Genomic DNA, 19,291 nt, shown 5'->3' on the forward strand with positions numbered 1-19,291 from the left:
TAAGTTGGGAACATTCTGCTGCCATTAGAGAAAACTGCTTTCCTCTGCTGCAGTGGTGCAGAGCAGAGAAACAAGAATGTTATTGCTCCATTAACAGGTATATTCTTAGAGGGAAAAAAAAATCACAAAATAAGCTGGTATTAATGGTTTTTCCATCGTAGGCTACACTGAGACTTTTCATTTAAATATTCTTTTTCCAGATTGAGGCCTGACCAGTTAATTTAGGGCTGCCTATGAAAACTCTCACCAACCTTAAAGGACTTTTTCTTCCTAGGCCCTGTAAAGTGGGGACTGCAGAGCCCTCACTTAGAGCTGTCAAAGAACTTTTTTGTCTTCTGTCCTGTGATTTGAATATGAGCTTGTGCTGGAAATTCAAAAACTTTTCTCCTGGTGTGTGAAACGTGAGAACAGGGTGTTAATATCAGTTTTAATTTTGAAATTGTTTTCCTTCTACCCCTCCTTCTCTCGCTGTAGTATTGAAACCAGGTTATAATTCTGCAAAGCAGCTTTAGTTTTAATAGGTGGGAGCTGAAATACATTTAATGCTTTGCTTGCTCTTTGTTTATTCAAATGTGGTTAATGACCTCCTCGAGTAAGAGAATGCAGAGCTCACTCTCCTGAGTGCCCCATGCAGTGTTAGCAGCTTTGGGAGTGTGCTTGTGTCTTGGGTTTGAATTCTGAATTGCTCTTTTGCTGGCTGCAGCTTCCTGCAGAAAGGGGCAGCGAATTTTTTTCCTTAAAATGCCATTAGAAGTACCAGAAGGTGAGTAATTTGCATGTGAACTTTTGATATCTCATGTATCTGACTTCTGGGAAAGGGACAGGAACCACAAAGCTGCATATATTTTGATTATTTTGTTCTCTGTGTGTTGAGTGTTGGGGAAGCATGAGACTTCAGCATTTTTCTGAGTTATCTGTGAAAAATAATGGGGTAAATAACAGATTTGCCATTTCAGTGTGAATACTGTATGGGCCTAAAGTAAGATTTGAAGAAAGTATCTCTATGGATGAGGGATGTTGTGGAAGGGTGGTCACACTTTTACTAAATAATAGTGATGGGGGCTGAAGAGCCAGAAGTGAACCTTGTAATTGTACACAGAGATGTTGGTATGATTTGCTCATTTAACTGAGAAAATGCTGTTTCTAGAAATTTGCCTGATGTGGAGATTATTCAGCAGCTCCTCACATCTGCTTTAATCTGCACCAGAAGTGCAATTGCATGAATTTAACAAAAGCATCTGCAGGCTTTATCTTTTGATTTTTCTCTAGAAGAATCAGATGTGATTTCAGAGATAGCAGGTTGGTGTGTCTGTGGTTCCCAGGGTAGTGAACCTGTTGTGTGGAACACAAACATCTGATGTGGTTTGTACCTTTAAAGGTTGGTTTTACTGTGTAGTTTGAAAAAGAAAGAAGACCTGTTTTCCAGTTTGTTCCTGGTTTTATCACCACCAGTGAGATACAGGGGTCTATGCAGAAGCATTTACCAAAACACTGAGCTGTAGAACAAGAGCTCTGAATGCTGGGCTGTGCTCACACTGCAGCTCTGGGTGGGTGGGAGCACCACAAAGGCTGGAGGGTTTGGGGTTTTTTAGTCCTGGATTGTAAAGCAGGGCTTGTTAAAGCTGCTGTTTTGTTTTACACTTTTCTACCAGGCCACTGGTGTCAGTAATGCCTAGGAAAGGTTCCACACATGCATAGTAAAGTCCTGCAGAGCAGCCCCTGAGTCAGAGCAGCAGCAGGTCCTGGCTCAGGGCACTTCATCCTTGATTTGCTCAAGGCCAGGCTGGATGAGCAACCTGAACTGCTGCAAGTTATCCCTGCCCATGGCAGACACTGGAATTAAATGCTCTGACCCAAACCTGTCATCCTCTTCAGAGAGGTAGCACAAAGACCAGAGTGATTTAACATAGCAAGTTCATGTCACAGAACTTTGGGGAAACTTCTTCTTCTGTAAATGGTTTCTTGGGATTTTTGGGTTTGGTTGGGTTGGGGTTTATTTTTTTACAGGTGATCTTTAAAGCAATCTTCTCCAGGACCAGGTTAAAGAGCAGTTTGCCTCTGAGACAGTTCATGCTGGGAAAGTCTCCTTTGTCAGGAGAAAGCTTTCCCTTTTAATGATTGCTCTGAGAGATTAATATTTTTCTTGACCTAAAGGTGCTCTTAACTTTCAAACAAAGCCAAGTGCAAGGCTGCAGAACAGCAAGAGACAGACACTGAACAGAAATGTTAGTGGGGTTTGTAATTTATTATAAAGTTTCAGGCAAATCTCAGCCTGAGTAACCAGCTCAGAAAATTCCTTTCCTGAAGTGAAATCTTGGTTCCCAGTCTCTGACAGTAGCACTGTTATCTTTCCTCTTCATGAACAGCACCATGGAATGAACAAGTTAAAATTTTAAAATTAAAAATGAGCTCTGAAGATGGTAAATATTTTTTCAATTCTTTCTTAAAAAAAAAAAAAAAAAATAGCAGGATTATCGTGAGGTTGTTTTCTTTTGTCCTTGGACTTTTGAGGTTCAATGGAGACAATGTGACATCTCACCTTGAGCTTTATTCCAGCTCAGCACAGCCCCAGCAATATTGCTTTAGTAAATGTTTTCCAGGCAGTGTGTTGGGTGTTGTTAGTGGCTGTGGGGATGAGAAGTGTTCAGCAGGATGGGCACTGCAGCTGAGCAGTGCAGGGAGGTGCTTGCAGCAGCCTGAGAGCTGCACTGTCCTTTCCCAGCCCTGCTTCAGATGTGCAGCACAGGGAGCTCTGGGGGCTGTGTCAGACCAGCTGCAAGGTTTGGGAAGGGACCTTGAAATGCATGAATGTGTCAGTGATAAATATTAACCACAGCTCTCAACAGAGGAAATAGATTATGTTTAATGGTGTGTGCTGGGTCCAAACTGATTAATGTCAAGTCCAGGCTGCAGAGGTCACCTGGATCCTCGGTGCTGATTCAGCTGCTCTGTACCTGCACTTTCATGATAAACATTTCATTTATGGGAAGCTTGCTTGGAGAGAGAAGGAAGCAAAGTTTTTCCCTTTGTGTTTCTCCATCCCCCTCATCTCTACCCTGCATCCTTACAGTTATCAAAGTTACTTCCTGCAGTCATTGATTGTCTCTGCATCTCTGAAATTAAGCTTTTATTCTCCACTTAACTCCACGATTGGCTGAGCTGCCTAAAACTTTTCTGGAGCAACACACATTAAAGGCAATTTACACATTAAAGATAACTTGTTAAACATGCCCATAGTAAATTGAAATTATGTCATCATTTCACAGCCACCTCAGGTCCAGATGAACTTGACTCAGAGCTGCTCTCCAAAACTCTCAGCTTCTTCTGAACCAGACAAAAATGTTTTCAGCTAGGCTGTGTTAAATTGGTTGGTTTTGGCAAAGGCATCTAACAAGACAACTGCTTGTAAAGTCTGTGTATCCTCACATGCTGATTTTGAGGTTTTGCTGTGCTTGAGGATTTTTCCTTGTTAAAGTATGCCTAAGGAAAATATGAAAAAAAAATATATATATAAAAAAAGAGGAAATAAACCCGAAGTGATTAGTTCATATATTTCTCTTCAGTTTGATATCAGGGCTTCAGACAGGGAGGAAACACCAGGAAACACCAGTGTTTCCCATAAATTGATCAAGTTTTGTCAGAGACTTCTGCACACAGTATCAGCAATACTTAATTGCTCCAAGTATTTCAGCATGAGGTGTTTGTTCCTCACTAAACACTTGGTTTGCTTGTGTTATGGACTTTAGAAAGGCTTTTGTCTACATCACAGGTGATCTCAGAATGCTGCCATAAAGCAAAAGCCCTTTCTCTGCTTTGCTGCTGTTACTGATTAAATCTCCCTTGTGAAGACATCCTTTACTGCAGCAAACAAAACAAAGTATTTGTGCCTCTGCAGCACCTTGTTTCCCTTGCACCACACAAGGGTGGTTTCCCTGAAGCATTTGGGTGAGGTCTGTGTGTTTGCTCAGCAGGATTAAACAGAGATAGCACAGTTTGCAGACTGCCACAAGCTGAAGTGCAGCAGCTGAGTGGTGTTGGGTGAATTCAGCAGCCTGTTTGAACAAGGAAAACAAATCCTGTTCCTGGAGGGACAGGGGTTACTCAGGGACTGTCTCAGGGCACACTGGAAAGTCCTTTCAGGGGCTGTCAGGATGGATTTTTCTCTGACCCAGGTGGCCAGTTTCTCAGAAAAGTACATTACTACCTAGTGGCAAAACCTGGAGACCTTTTTTGAACTTTCTTTTCAGTAATATGCTTAATCTTTCCTTAATCTCTGAGCTGGTGGTGCCATTTCTTTTCTAAGAGAGCACATGCTGCTGCAGCAGATAAATTGGTTTAGGACACTTAGAATGGTGTCACATGACAGATTTATTCCAGGTTCAGCAGTCTGTTGGAATGGCAGTGGTGGCAGCCAGCTAAAAAAAAAATGACAAGAACCAAGTGCATCTAGGAGCCAGAAAAGCAGAGCTCCTGGGTAACTTCACAGTAAGCTCAGGCATTGCAGTGAGTGTGACTTGGCAAAGGAAACCAATCTGCCTCTGTCAGTGCTAAAAGCAAGGCTCCCACTGGTAAAGATAAAAGGCAGCCATGCAATGGAGCAGATTTTAAAAAACTGTTGCATTGACAGTGGGGAAAATGCTCTCCTGGCTTTTTCCTTACTCCATTGCTGGAAATTCCCAGCCTGCACACAGCAAGGCTCAGCTGCCCTCAGCTTTACAGCACTTTGGACATGTCAACCATGTCCACATTTCTCCCAGGCTGGCACCCACAAACTGCTGGCCAGAGCTGATGGAGTTAGCAGTTGATCAGCTCCTTGTGTCTAACCCAAGCCTTTATCTTTTCCTTTATCTTTTCCTGCTGGGTGGGATTGTCACTCAACAGCTCCTTTCAGTTGACAAGAAATGTGTTCTTGGATTTAATCCAAGTTATCCAGTCTCTTGATGCACCTGCATTGGGTTACCTCTGCTACAAACACCTATGACTTTAAAAAATCCTAATTAAGAATAAATAGTCTGAGTTTGTGTCTTAGCCTTATAGTCACAAATACCCATTTTTGTAAAAGAACCTCAGAAGCTTCCTTGGAAATGAATAAAAATAACCATAAGCTCTGATGAGGACCTGTATGAGCCAGTTGCACTTGCAGCCTGAGAACTTGTTTGTGGTTTTGTTTCTGATGCTACATGTGATTTCTATGTGATCCAGTATTAGATGCTACAGTAGATGGGAGCAGGTAGTATTATTATAATAGTAAATTATCTGATTCCATGGGGGCTAGAAGGGAAAGGAATGAGACTGAGACTTGCGGAAAATAAAACGTGAATGTTATGAAACAGCAAAGTGGAAATGTCTAACTGAAAATCTCATTGTCCTTGCTACTTAATGATCCTGGAGGCTGGAAGAAAATCATCTTCAATAGGATGGTCCTGTGGTCACCCAGAAGGTCCTGCAGCAGTCCATCTGCATTTCTGCTGCAGTCCTGGCTCAGGAGGGCACGTGGAGAGCAGCATGGAAAGGCTTCTGCTGACCTCCTGCTTCCGATCAAATACTCACTCATATTAAACATAAATCACATAACAGAAATCATAGATTTTTTTTTTTTTTTCCCAAGAAACACTAGTGGTTGTTAATTCTCTATCAAAACTCCATCCCTGCCTTTTGCTCTCAGCTCATCAGCTGAGGTTTTTTCTGTGTGGGCAGGAATGGAAGTGCTTGCACAGGAGCAGGGACAGCTTGGGAAGCAGCTTGTGCACCTGTACCACCTCTGTTGGACTGAACACCTGCCCTCTGCAGCCCTAAAATGAACAGAAACACGAGTCAGAACCAGAAAAACAAACTGAACATTTGGGAGAAGCAAACATGAACCTTTTAATACCTAGAAGTGTTAAAAATGTGTCTTGTTGTGTCCCCCTCAGACTGCAGACAGTCGATGAGGGAAGAGGAGGGGACAGTGACTATCAACAGGAGAGGAGCTATCAAGCAAGCCAAAATCCACTACATCAAAAATCATGAATTTATTGCCACCTTCTTTGGACAACCTACATTTTGCTCTGTCTGCAGAGACTTTGTATGGTAAGAAAGAAAATCTAAGCTTCCCCCTGCTCCAAGGGCCAAATTACTGCAAAATTTGCTTTGGATATACTCAGGCAAAACATGACAAATAAATTTGTCTTGGGAAATTGAAGTTATATAATCACTAAGAGCATTTTTATACCTAAGAACTATAGCTGTCTTTCACATTGAGAAATAGAGCTTGAACATTTTTGCCACTGAAAAAATGGGCAGGAATTCCATCAGCATCTGGCCATGATCATCAGCAGCTGTCACAGGAGAATGAGAGGGGTGGTCTGAAAAAATAATGGTCAGACTTTGAGATGGGAAATGACTGATGGCAGACTAGAGACTCACAGAGAGCCAGAAGTTGGATTCCTTTTATAGTAATGCTGGTTTTATCCTAAGTTAGGTTGTGAGGATTTCCCAGGTGATTGAAACCTTGTTGTTTCTGGGTTTTCCTCCTAATTTGCTGGTCTATCAAATAAAGGACCTTATCTTCTAAACTCTGCTTTCCTAAGACAGGATTCTGATTAGCAGAATTTAGACCAGCTTATTAATTGGTTGGTTGATATTAATAAAATAAAATCCAGCCATCTTTTATTCCAGAAAAATGTACTGATTTCCTTTTTTATAATTTGTTTTTCAGGGGACTCAACAAGCAGGGATACAAATGTAGACGTAAGTTAATTTTTTTTTTTTTTTTTTTTTTTTTTTTTTTTTTTTTTTTTTTTTATTTTCTTCTTACACTGCTTTCCACATGAATCTGGAGATCTAATAGTTACTCTTGAAAAAAATCTGCAAATATGCATGGCACAATGCATCATCACTATGGGTTAAATAGATGTTAAATATCAATTTTGCACAATAACCAAAGGAATCTGACTATGATTCCCACAGGTTTTAGAGCTGAACTTTTAAAAAGTGAAATCACTTTTTACTTGGTATAGATCTGTGCATTACTCCAAGCAGGAAGGAGCTATCAAAGGGTAAAACTCAAAAGCTTGCTGTCCTTCTGGTTTCAAATGATGGGGGCATTGCTGATTTAGTTTAGAAATAAAGTTTATGGTAAAAGAAAAGGGGTGGGGCAATCAGCTTAAAAATATTCTTATCTTTATAGAAAATAAACTTCTGGTGTATATAGTATGATACAAAAGGACTGTGATTTTCACATTCTGACATTAAATGCAAATACCTCATCCCATGTATTTATTATCTGAAGGAATCCTTTTTTTTCTTGTGCATGTCTTGAAGAATGCAATGCTGCTATTCATAAGAAATGCATTGATAAAATCATTGGGAGGTGTACTGGTACTGCAGCCAACAGCAGGGACACAATGGTAAGAACAATATATTTAGAGCATAATTATGTAATTAAACATTGCTGAACTAACAAAACCTTGTACAGAAGCTGACAACTCCATTTGGGAGATGCTTGGCTGTACAACCCAAGGTTCTGTTTTTGTGTAAAGTGGGCAAAGTAAGAAAAGCAGCTGAAAGCTGTGTGAGGGGTGGGTGCTGTGTGCTGGGCAGATCCATCCCTGCTGAGTGAGGGAGACAGGGCTCAGGTGAGATGCTGGTGGCAGTGCTGAGGTGAAATCCCTGTTTGTGCAGAGGTGAAATCCCTGTTTGTGCAGAGGTGAAATCCCTGTTTGTGCAGAGGTGAAATCCCTGTTTGTGCAGAGGTGAAATCCCTGTTTGTGCAGAGGTGAAATCCCTGTTTGTGCAGAGGTGAATTCCCTGTTTGTGCAGAGGTGAAATCCCTGTTTGTGCAGAGGTGAAATCCCTGTTTGTGCAGAGGTGAATTCCCTGTTTGTGCAGAGGTGAAATCCCTGTTTGTGCAGAGGTGAAATCCCTGTTTGTGCAGAGGTGAAATCCCTGTTTGTGCAGAGGTGAAATCCCTGTTTGTGCAGAGGTGAATTCCCTGTTTGTGCAGAGGTGAAATCCCTGTTTGTGCAGAGGTGAATTCCCTGTTTGTGCAGAGGTGAATTCCCTGTTTGTGCAGAGGTGAATTCCCTGTTTGTGCAGAGGTGAATTCCCTGTTTGTGCAGAGGTGAAATCCCTGTTTGTGCAGAGGTGAAATCCCTGTTTGTGCAGAGGTGAATTCCCTGTTTGTGCTGAGGTGAAATCCCTGTTTGTGCTGTGCTCAGTTCCAGAAGGAGCGCTTCAACATCGACATGCCCCACCGCTTCCGAGTCTACAACTACATGAGCCCCACCTTCTGTGACCACTGTGGCAGCCTGCTCTGGGGGCTGGTCAGGCAAGGGCTCAAGTGTGAAGGTGAGGAGGAGGAGCAGGGAGCTGGCAGCTCTCTCTGCTTTCCCACTGGAGGTGCACACCGTGTCCTGCAGGGTGGGATTCCTCCGTCCCTATGAGGTAGAAAAGCTTTTGTACAAAGGAGAGGCACTGGGACAGCTCAGCCCAGGTGAGCTGCTGAAGGAGTCAGGAAACACTGCAGAGGTGTGATCTTGAGCATGATCAAAATCACTGCTCTGGGAATGGCTGGAATTTGGAGACTGACTCAACACAGCATCTCAAAGTGTGTTCAAAGCGTTTACTGTAAATATTGCTTTTATAATTCTCCCACAGAAAGGCAATATGATCCTTATTGTCACACATCTTGAAACTAAAGTAAGGATGATTGGAGCTTTCTTCATTTTTTCAGCCTTCATTGTATTAAAGGATAAAAACTGCAATTTTGGTAGCAATGACAGGTCCATGTCCAGTCTGGTCCTAAAAACAGAACTGCACAGAACAGCCCTTGTAATGTTTGTTTCTTGAAATGTTGGTATTTTCCTGATGCTTTTATAACAATCACCCATTTCTTTTAGAGTGTGGGATGAATGTGCATCATAAATGCCAGAAGAAGGTGGCAAACTTATGTGGAATAAACCAGAAGTTGCTAGCTGAAGCTTTAAATCAAGTTAGCCAGGTAAACTTTATTGCAATTTCTCAGGTAATTGTTTTCAGAGCATTTTGGGGCTTTCACATCATCTTTTCTGCATCACATTTATGGGGAACTGTATTCAGAGATTAATCTCTCTTACAGAGATTAACAAAGGTATCAGTAGCCTGAAACTGAAATAGGAGAGGGGCTGCCACTTAAACAATTTTTTTAAATGTGTGTGGTTTCCTGAAATCCAATTTTGTTCCTCTGTGATGCCAAGATTATTTTGTCCCTTTCTGTTTAATGGATTAATCAGTGGCATCATAATGCTAAAACCTGTTTTTACATGCTTCAACTTTAAAATTCCATTAGAATGGTAAAATCAGGAGAATAATGAGAAATATACCAGATAGTCTGCTTTTTTATTCATCTGATATAAATATATATGTACACACACAGAGAAAATCCCTCTGGAATTAATGCTGGCCCCCTAGCTTGTGTTGTTCATCTGCTACTGCAGCATGATTCTTTTGTGGTCAGCTTCTTCAAATAAAGATTCAGACACAAGCTCTGAAATAAAACAGGAAAATATATCACAAAAGCCAACAGTGCTTCCTCTGAGATGTGTATTTCTAAGCTTTCACAGGATATTTACTTTGAAAACAGTGAGAGCTGTTGTGGCAGCTCTTTCATGACACAAGAGCTCAATCTTTTCGTTACTGAAATTTGATCTCAGGGATCTTTCATATGTAAAAGTTGATTCCCTGTGCTAAGGACAGATGTCATATTCAGATAAAACAGTGATTCCCATCTCCTCTTTCACATGAACAGACATCCAAGGGGACATTTTCCCACAGTTCAAATTCTTTCCCCTGTGGTTCAAACCATTATACCTTTAATAATCTTGCAATGAACAATGGAACATAGACTGTTCAGGAATTTCAGTGTCTTATTTTCTTGCAGTGAAGGAAATAAATCAAATGGTTGATGTGAAGCTGTAAGGAAGGTAACTAAACAGTCTTTGAACCAGACTTCTTGAGAAAACATACATACTGGGAGTTAATAACCAAAAAGAAAGGTTTACAGTGCCATCATGTTACATTTAAAGTTATTAATCTATTTCTACAGTAACAGTGCTAATATAATTTCAAATGTTCCCCTTCTCCCCAGAAATCTACACGAAGGTCTGATTCTGGATCTGTAGAAAGTGTTGGTATTTATCAAGATTTTGATAAGAAACATAAAGCTCCAGGAGGAGACACAACAGGTGAGGAAACAATATTTCAATACAGCCACTTACCTACCAGACAATTTAAGAAGTTGTTCATTCTTGCCTTGTGTCAGACAATTTTTTAAATAAGTGCTGTTAAAAAAAGCAGCATGTATTTCTTTTCACCATCTCCTGGCCACATGAAGAGCTTAGACAGGACTTGTCCCTTATGTTTAGGTTCACCAGTAATTCCAGCATCAAATGCATTGAAATACTGTGTCACTACCTAATTCTTATCCAAGTCTGATTCCTGCAGTGTTCCTGCATCCACTAAACTTTCCCCTTCCTGTTTTGATCAGCAGATAACAGTGAGTACGATAAGCTCTGGGAGGGAAACACAACCAAGCCAGTGCCAAGAACTGCAAGGAGAAAATTCAACATAGACAGCTTTGTCTTCCACAAAGTGCTGGGGAAAGGCAGCTTTGGAAAGGTATGTGACAAACAGAGCTCAGGTGTGTGCCTCTCTGCAATGTGAGGGGCTGTTTCCTCTAACCAGAAAGGTCTCACAGCTTCTTGGGTCAGTCATCTTCTAACAGAATTGCACGTAGACATCTTTGTCAAAGACACTAGAAATTCTTCAGCTGGATCTTGTGTAAACTCAGAAGTGATTCACCATGCACAGCAGTTTGTCAGTGTTTAGTGCTGAGGCAGAGGAACTGCCCTTTAATGCACCCAGTACAAACAGATGTTTAGTTCTGTTCCCTCCACACACAAACAGCCTCGCACTGCCCCAGTGCAAGGTTTGGGGATGTTTGGGAGAGCAGTGGGACCTCCCCAGGCTCTGTTCTGCTGGCTCTGAAACTGCAGCTCTAGTGACAGACCAGGCTTTCCATGGCTGCTGTCCCTACACTGACAGAAAAACTGCTGTGCCTGTGCTTCATCCTCCTTGAGCCCCATCTCCTCATCTGTGACCAGCAGCTTCACCTTCCCAAACCTCCCTCATCTTTCCCAGTTAAATGTGTTTTTTAATTGTCAGTGAACCTGCTATGAACACCTTTGGCTTTCCCTCACTGATACATCAGCACCAGTCTTACCTACACTTGCTGCACTCTCATCTTTTATTTTTTGTAGGTTCTGCTTGCAGAGCTGAAAGGGAAGAATGAATTCTTTGCAATCAAAGCTCTGAAGAAGGACGTGGTGCTAATTGATGATGATGTGGAATGTACCATGGTGGAAAAGAGGGTCCTTGCTCTTGCCTGGGAAAATCCATTTCTCACACATCTTTACTGCACATTCCAGACAAAGGTAAGAGAATTTTAAACAGTGACAGCAGCACAACAGATTGAGCCTTTTAATGGATGCTGGTGCCAGCAGTCAAATGAAAGTAATTTAGTGATACAAGAATTAAATGTCCTTTTTCCTGTGCTTTGTGCAATAATTCATTGGCCTAATGGAAAGTAAATATGAGTATGACCAAACATATCTTGATAAGGAAAAATCAGAAAAACATCTATGCAGTCTGGAATAAGTAATTTAAATCCTTGATCTGAGCTTTACCCTTGGTGAGTGGAAAAGGATGACTGTCACTGACTGAAATCAGTAAGTCTGTTTCAGTGTATATTAAGTCTAGAAACCCACAGAATCAGATATTTATATTTACAAGACCAGGACACTCAACTCTGTAGGAGCCTTATGGGATGCATGAAACCAAAAATCCTCAGGAGAAGAGGGAAGTGCCTGCTTGGTCCCCTGGAGGCACATTGCTATTTCATTTATGGTTGGATAGCATCAGTAATTGTTCCACTCCCTGGTTATTATCTGCAAAAGGATCACTTGTTCTTCGTTATGGAGTTCCTGAATGGGGGAGACCTGATGTTCCACATCCAAGACAAAGGGCGCTTCGACCTCTACAGAGCCACGTGAGTCTCACCCCTCATTCCCCCCCTCCAGGAAGGAGTTCATCTCTGGGCCCCTCCTTACCTGGTCAAGTTTCAGTAGCTGATGGTTGAAAAGGTGTTGAATGCAATGAAATTCACTTAATGATGTGTGGAGTTGGACTTTCTTAATTTACATAACAGTGTGATGTTGCACTTTATGGGATGCTTGTTCCTAGAGGTGCAAAAAAAATACAACATAAGCCAGTACTGAAAAGCAAAAGACATAGCTTCTTTAGGGACAGTATTCTGATGGAAAAGGTTAGAAAAGAGCATGGGGGGAAAAGTTCAACACTTACTTACTGCTATTGCTAAATTTATATGATAGTACAAAAAACTGTACATCCAATGAGATGCTAATTAAATGGACAAGCACTGTTAGTAAGTGTACTTTTGTCAGTTATCTGTGACATAAGTTTTCAGCTCCAGTGATCTTTAAAGAATGCAAAAATACTGTATTATTGGTACTGTAGCTATCACTTTTAGTTTGAGGTCAGTTTCTACTTCTCTCATCCAAACCCACGGGCATTTTAATGGCATCATTAATGGGGGGCATGTAAACCTTAAAAATTAACAGTGCTGAGTACTGGACCTATCTGTAAGCCCCAGGAGAATTCCTTCTGTTACTGGCACTGCATTATGGATGGGATTGTGACAAGAAGTTTGGCATCAACAGAGCCACTTGTATAGGTCAGCTCCCTTCCTACTCTTCCCAGCAAAAATATAAATAGTGGATAAAGCCCCTCCTGCTTACCTGCACCTCAGCAAACATCTGTGCATCTGGCATTCTCTCTGGGTATATTCTGTGCCTATGTGTTTTGGACCAACATTCATCTGATACACAGAAATGGAAATAGTTTTGTATTTTTCCAATTGAAAAAAAAAATTGCTTTTTGGGGCAGAGGGGAGCATTTTTTCAGATTTTCCTTCATGTCCCCTAGATTATCACCTCTTTTTTTTTAGGAGAGTGCCCCTGAAGCGATGGCACTTTTCAGTCTATTGTGACCAGGCAGGTGCAGTGGGGACAGGTGAGGCTCAATTCTAACCTTGCCCTGGTGCCCAGTCCCTCCTGCAGCAATCCTGGAGGGCTGAGCTCCCAGCACATGCCTGTCACTAAAACCACACCACAGACTGGAATTAAAGAGCAGGAAAGGGATGGTGTTCCCTGAGGGAAGTGGGATGGAGCCTTCCAGCAATTGCTGCCGTGTCTCCTCTCTGCTGTTGTTGGACACTGCCGATGTGTGGTGGAGGGATTAACTTGCAGGTTACAGCATCTGGCTGCATAAACACAGACATTGGGATTTGAAGATGTGTACAGTGCTTCTCACTCCATGAAAAGAAGCTGACAGCATTATTTTGGCTACCTGCATTGACTGTTGTAACAGAACGAAGATTAAAAGATGTTTTGGTCTTTTCAGGTTTTATGGAGCTGAGATTTTATGTGGACTCCAGTTTCTTCACAGCAAAGGCATTATTTATAGGTAAGTACCAGCCAGCTCCAGGCTGGGACCTGGGAACTGTCCTAGCACCTCAAGCATCTTTGAATTCCTGACTGATGTAACAAGCACAAGCTGTCTGTCAGAGATCTGATGTAGTTCCAAGGCCATTAACATGCCCAAGATGAATCTCTATTTGTGTTCTTTTCCTTGGCAACTGGAATGATGGAATGAAATTCATGTGACACAAAAGGAGTTTTGTTTCAGTTATTTTCAAGCACTGCCTTCAATCATTAGTCTGTTTAGTGTGGAGGAGAGAGAGAGGCTCCTTGAGCAAACCAGCAAGGTGAAAGTTCCCTGATTTTGCCTTCTGGTGAAACCACAGCATTGATGCTTCTGCCTCACCAGGCTGAAGCATCAAGGGCCAGACCCTGATCCACTGCTGCTACTGGGAACTTCAGTTACCCAGGAGAAAAGACTGTTCTTATGTGAAATTCTCTGCTCTATTTCAGCCCTTGGTAAGCAGAGGGCTGTTCAGTTTCTCTTCAGCCTGCCCTCCCTGGTATGTGCATTTGCAGCCAGATGGACAGAAAATGCAGCATGGTCAAAGGGAGGGAATGTAGCTTTTGGAAACTGTCGAGAAAAAAGCTCTTTCTTGGTTGACTGATGTTGTTCTGAGAAAAGACATGAATAGGACCCTTCACAGGCCATGCCACGACACATGAACTTGTGCTGTAACCAGGAACAAGTCACAGGTAGTGTTAAGAGTTGGGCAGGTTTCAAACAATCAAATTTCTGCCAAAGGCTCTCAGAATCCAACACAATCCTTCTCTTGAGCCCTGGAGCTGGTGCAGCACTGCTGTGTCAGCTGCTGGGGCATTAACTCACGCTGCCTTCCAGCAGCAACAGCTCTGGCTGTGCTCCTGGATATGAAAGCAAATGTGGAGCATTATAAGGTCACATTCTGTATATGCACCTCAGCCTCTTTTTTCTTTGACAAGAGAGAATTTTCCCTTGTCCCTCATGCCTTTTCAAAGCACAAAAATGCCATTTTGGATGGATTGTGTGGATGGATGATGATTTTCTTGAAAAGCCTCTGTGTGTGCAGTTGGGGAGGTGTTTATCAGTGAAGAAACTGTGTGCAACTGATTACATAAGCACAACATTTTTCAAACACTTTTTGCAGAGATCTAAAACTGGACAATGTGATGCTTGATAAAGAAGGCCACATCAAAATAGCTGATTTTGGAATGTGCAAAGAAAATGTTGTTGGTGACAACAAGGCGAGCACTTTCTGTGGGACCCCCGACTACATTGCTCCTGAGGTCAGTATGGCACACACAGACACTGGATTTAGTGCCCTGATGGCACAAGAGCTGCTGTGATTAATCACCTTTTTGTGGACTAATAGTTCAGAAAAGTCCAAGTCTGATTAGAAGTAAAAATCAGAGGAAAAAATTGTATCTGTGTTTTTTATAGACGGTACTTGAGATTTTGAAATATTCTGTAGCTGCAAGCTTAAATTTAAAAAAAAAAAAAAAAAAAGTGGGTTTGGAAAGTTTAAATTCTGAGTTTTTTTGGAGTTGGGGGTTAGGTGTAGCCAGCACACCCATGATGAGGCTCCTACAGAATGAATCTATGTATGTGCATTGCAGATAGAGAAGAGACTTGTGCCTGTGAAACAACCAGAATTCAAAACAAAAGGAGCTTTTAAGGGGAATCTCACAGAGTTTAATTCTGTGTGTTATTTCTGTGTGTTACAGTTATTTAAAAAAAAAAAAAAGTCCCACTTGCAAAGCAGCTCAAATAAGGCATTTTGCTTTTAAAGCTATAAATTATGTCAAAGACTTCTACTTTGCATCACTTGCTTTTCCCTTCACCTTGTAAAGAAACTAGAGAGGATATTTTGTAAGTCTATGGTTATTTAGGGTTAAGGGAGAAAATTTCTGAATGAGAGCAAAGACCTGTCCGTGGAGCTGGCCACATTCCCACAAACAGCAGCCTAGGGTAAAACCACAGCTCTGCATCAGTGTCCACAATTCCCCAGAGAGATGGATTTTAATTTTTCCCCTAAGTGCTGTAGCCATTAAAGACTCTCTCTTGAAGCACCTCTGCTGGTTTTTGGGATGCCTTGCTCTGCTTACCTCTCCCCTGTTCCCTCCCGTGGCCCAAGATCCTGCAGGGTTTGCGGTACACGTTCTCGGTGGACTGGTGGTCCTTTGGGGTGCTGCTCTATGAGATGCTGATTGGCCAGTCCCCTTTCCATGGGGATGATGAAGATGAGCTGTTCGAGTCAATCCGAGTGGACACCCCTCACTACCCACGCTGGATTACCAAGGAATCCAAGGATATATTAGAAAAGGTAGGACTGATGGTCAGCTTGGGGTCCTGCCACTGTCTCTGTGCAGGGAGAGACAAATCTCTCTTGTTCTTACAAAGGGAAAGTCAGGCAACATTAATTCCTAATGTCTGTTTACTCTCAGCACCATACCTGTAATTCTTCCACTGCTGTGCACCTTTGGAGCAGCTCTAACGCTTTGCTGGGTGTCTTCTCTTGCAGCTCTTTGAAAGGGATCCAGCAAAAAGACTTGGGGTCACTGGGAATATCAGAGACCATCCTTTCTTCAAAACAATCAACTGGACAGCACTGGAGAAGAGGGAGGTGGACCCTCCCTTCAGGCCAAAAGTGGTATGTGTTTATTGTTCTTAGTGTAACAGCAGCCCAGGGGTAAGGGGTGAATTCTGCACCTGCACAAAGAATCCTTCTGCCATTTTCTCCTCACTTTTTACAGACCAGAAAATTGTGTACCTGTAGGCCAATTGTTCTGGGATGATTCTCTTCTACACAGGTGTACTGTACTCCTTTGACTGCCCTGAGATCTTCCCATTGCTCTCAGGGAGCTTCTTTACGAATAAATGTTCAGGAAAACCAACAGATAGCTTTGATCTCCATTCCCCTCTGCATTAGAATGTTCACAGTTCCTTGCAGTTTGCTTTTCTGAAATGCCAAATGGGAGGAGCAGCAGTAGCTCCAGGCTGCTCAGCTGGTACCTAACTGCATGGAATCTATGCAAGCATTAAATCTCTGCTGCTTCAAACTCACCCAGGCATGTCCAAAGGGGAAAGGAGCAGCATTCTCTAAGCTACTAAACTTGGAATTAATGTACATGCCTAATGTTACCTGAAAAACACCTACAGAGCAGAATGTACCTCAGTCTGTATCACAGTGGGAAGCTGCTGCTTCAGCTCAACTGGTTAAAAACCCAAAGCAGTGTTTCTCCTGCCTGTTCCTAGAACAGGTGAAATGGTCTGGAGGCAACAGTCTCTTTAAAATGCACTCTATGGAGAACTATCCCTTCAAAAACATAAGGCTTAGTGTTGCTTGTTGCCAGAAAAGTGGGAAATCTGGAAACATAAGGATCCTACGAACAGTAATCTTCAGTGGTTCAGAGTGTAAAACAGTTCCTGGTTACATGAATATTTATGAAACACAAAACAGCTGCTACAGGCCATTGCTTTATTCTCTGAACAAGTACAGCCTGCAAAATGTTCTCAGGAATTGAAGCATTTTGGTAAATGGCAAGAAATGTTAGTCTGACGTGTAAGTTAATGCTGCATTGCTTTTGTCAACAGATTATCTTATGTAATAACCTACTGTTATCCCAAATCCAGGTGGTTCTTCTCCAAAGCAACCTGAGTTTGGTTTTTCTGTTGGTTTCCAATTAACAATAAGAAAGTGCCCAGTTATAATCTTATTTTAACAAGACTATGAGGTTTTTTTTTTTTGGTTTTTTTTTTAAGGCAGGGGAAGGAAGGAGAGGGGGGAGCTAAAAGACTAACAACATTTTGTATTTAAGTAATTTGTTCTGGAAGAAAATACAAAGTTTGTCTCAAACTGCCTTCCCTCTAACACAGAAATCAGCAAGTGACTACAACAACTTCGACAGAGAATTCCTGAGCGAGAAGCCAAAATTGTCTTACAGTGACAAAAACCTGATTGAGTCCATGGATCAGTCTGCATTTGATGGATTTTCTTTTATTAACCCAAAATTTGAACAGATCTTGAACAAGTAAGTCTCTGAACAGCTGGACTTTACAGCAGGGTTACACATGACAAACCCAGACTCCCAAGTGTTAATGCATTCCAACAACATTGATACTTCAGAATAATACACAGTAGTGTGATGAATTATGTTCAACTCCTGATTTACTGGGAGTGTTTTTATGCATGGTTGGGTTTAAGGTATGTGAATCATGTGCATTATTTTCTCTGTTTGGGAAAATGTAAATTCTGTTTGGTACTTGAATGTAGTTATGTTATATATATATATATGTGTGTGTGTGTGTGTGCTGTATATTTTGCTCAAGAGAAGACACTGGAGCACAGAAGATGTCTTTTTAAAATGTGTTTGAGCCCTTGGTTCTCTTGTTTGTCTTCAATTAAAAGAAAGTCTAATGTAACTTTCATTCATGGCTCTATGATTTTTAACAAAATACAATTTAACTCCACTTGTCTTTAAACTACAATGAAAAAATAATGCATGGTCAGCACTGATCATTTTCTTAAAATATTTGTTGTTTTTGTGAATTGAACAAAAGGAAGTGTCAGGTAAAAGCAGGGATTCCTAGTGTAACACCAGCTACTGTGGGAAACAGCTCAGGGCTGCTTTTGCTGAATAAATGCTACATATTTATTCCAAGGCAGTCCAAGCATGAGAAAGAGGCCTCAGCTTCCCAGAGCAGCCCCATCCTGCCTGGGAATGTGGGGTTCTGCCACTAAATGCCACCTCCTGCTAACAGCCACAACACTCACAGCAGGACAGAACCAGGTAATGACAGAGTTCCTTGCCTGCTCTGCCTGAGGAATTATTCTGTTTAACTGCCAGACACAAAATCCTTCTTCCAGTTTTATTTGCTTGTTTGTAACACAGCAGCTGTGGCTCCTCCTGCTTGCTGTTAGCAGGATCTGATTTTGTGCCCCTCTTTCTTGCAACACCTTCTGAATTTTGATTTTTAGCCACTACTGACAAAGAAAAACTAACATAATTACTGCAAAGTCTTCCAAAACCTTCTCCTTGCAGTCAGCTCCTAAAATTCAGGCTGAAGCAAGGTTTCCTTGTTTCTCAGGAACTTTCTGTATCTTGTAACACTACTGCAAATTATTTGATTTTCTCAACACTGAGCAGGCAGAAAAAATGTACATGTCATAACAAGAGTTATGGAATTCTACAGGACTTTTAGGAGCAGCCTGGAGCGTCTGGATATTTTCAGACTGTTAATCCTGCTCAAAGAGCAGCAGAAAGCTGCCATATTTTGTAGAAACTCAAAAAAAAATACACTGCTGGCTTTGTTCTGCTCCTAAAGAACAACTCTAGCTTATTGTAATAACTCAAGTAATGCCAGCATGACTTGGATGCCATCTGAGCCTGCAGCAGACTGAGGCTGGAAGGGGCAGAACACAGCTGGCATTTCCAAACTTACCAACCCCAGTCCAAGAGGAACAAGCAGTGCCCTGCAAGGTGCTGCAGGAGAGCAGGACCTGGGCCTTTCCCCTCCACATAACCTACAGAATCACTTCTGGTTTGCTGTTTTTCACCAGAAAGTGATTCTGCTTTCCAAGGTAAGTGCTGGGCCCTTGCACCCCAGCAAAAACACATTTCTAGATAAAAAGTTACATGTGGGTATTTGCAAATGAAGAAGCTGTTACAAATGATAAGCAGTAGTAAATATTCCTTGTGGGAATGCTGGCTCCTTGTACTTACCTGCTTTGCTCTGG

At 41.8% G+C, this 19,291-nt stretch overlaps 1 protein-coding gene across 4 annotated transcripts in view; it reads left to right on the forward strand.

The window, feature by feature from the left end:
- PRKCD (protein kinase C delta) overlaps window positions 1-17,982 on the forward strand; it is a 59,209-nt gene extending 41,227 nt beyond the window's left edge. For 2 of the 4 annotated variants that reach the window (XM_056501897.1, XM_056501898.1), the window contains exons 5-18: window positions 5,913-6,069; window positions 6,698-6,729; window positions 7,303-7,388; window positions 8,199-8,328; window positions 8,880-8,980; window positions 10,106-10,202; window positions 10,505-10,635; window positions 11,277-11,450; window positions 11,973-12,064; window positions 13,498-13,560; window positions 14,702-14,840; window positions 15,689-15,877; window positions 16,076-16,204; window positions 17,431-17,982. In XM_056501897.1, coding sequence (XP_056357872.1) covers window positions 5,913-6,069; window positions 6,698-6,729; window positions 7,303-7,388; window positions 8,199-8,328; window positions 8,880-8,980; window positions 10,106-10,202; window positions 10,505-10,635; window positions 11,277-11,450; window positions 11,973-12,064; window positions 13,498-13,560; window positions 14,702-14,840; window positions 15,689-15,877; window positions 16,076-16,204; window positions 17,431-17,589 — 1,679 coding nt within the window. In that variant the 3' untranslated portion in view covers window positions 17,590-17,982. The remainder of the gene's footprint in view (window positions 1-5,912; window positions 6,070-6,697; window positions 6,730-7,302; window positions 7,389-8,198; window positions 8,329-8,879; window positions 8,981-10,105; window positions 10,203-10,504; window positions 10,636-11,276; window positions 11,451-11,972; window positions 12,065-13,497; window positions 13,561-14,701; window positions 14,841-15,688; window positions 15,878-16,075; window positions 16,205-17,430) is intronic. The other 2 variants (XM_056501899.1, XM_056501900.1) reach the window with 1 other exon arrangement.
- Window positions 17,983-19,291: the final 1,309 nt, after the last annotated feature.

Source organism: Oenanthe melanoleuca, chromosome 12 (assembly GCF_029582105.1).
Source record: "Oenanthe melanoleuca isolate GR-GAL-2019-014 chromosome 12, OMel1.0, whole genome shotgun sequence".
In the NCBI taxonomy this organism is placed as follows: domain Eukaryota; kingdom Metazoa; phylum Chordata; class Aves; order Passeriformes; family Muscicapidae; genus Oenanthe; species Oenanthe melanoleuca.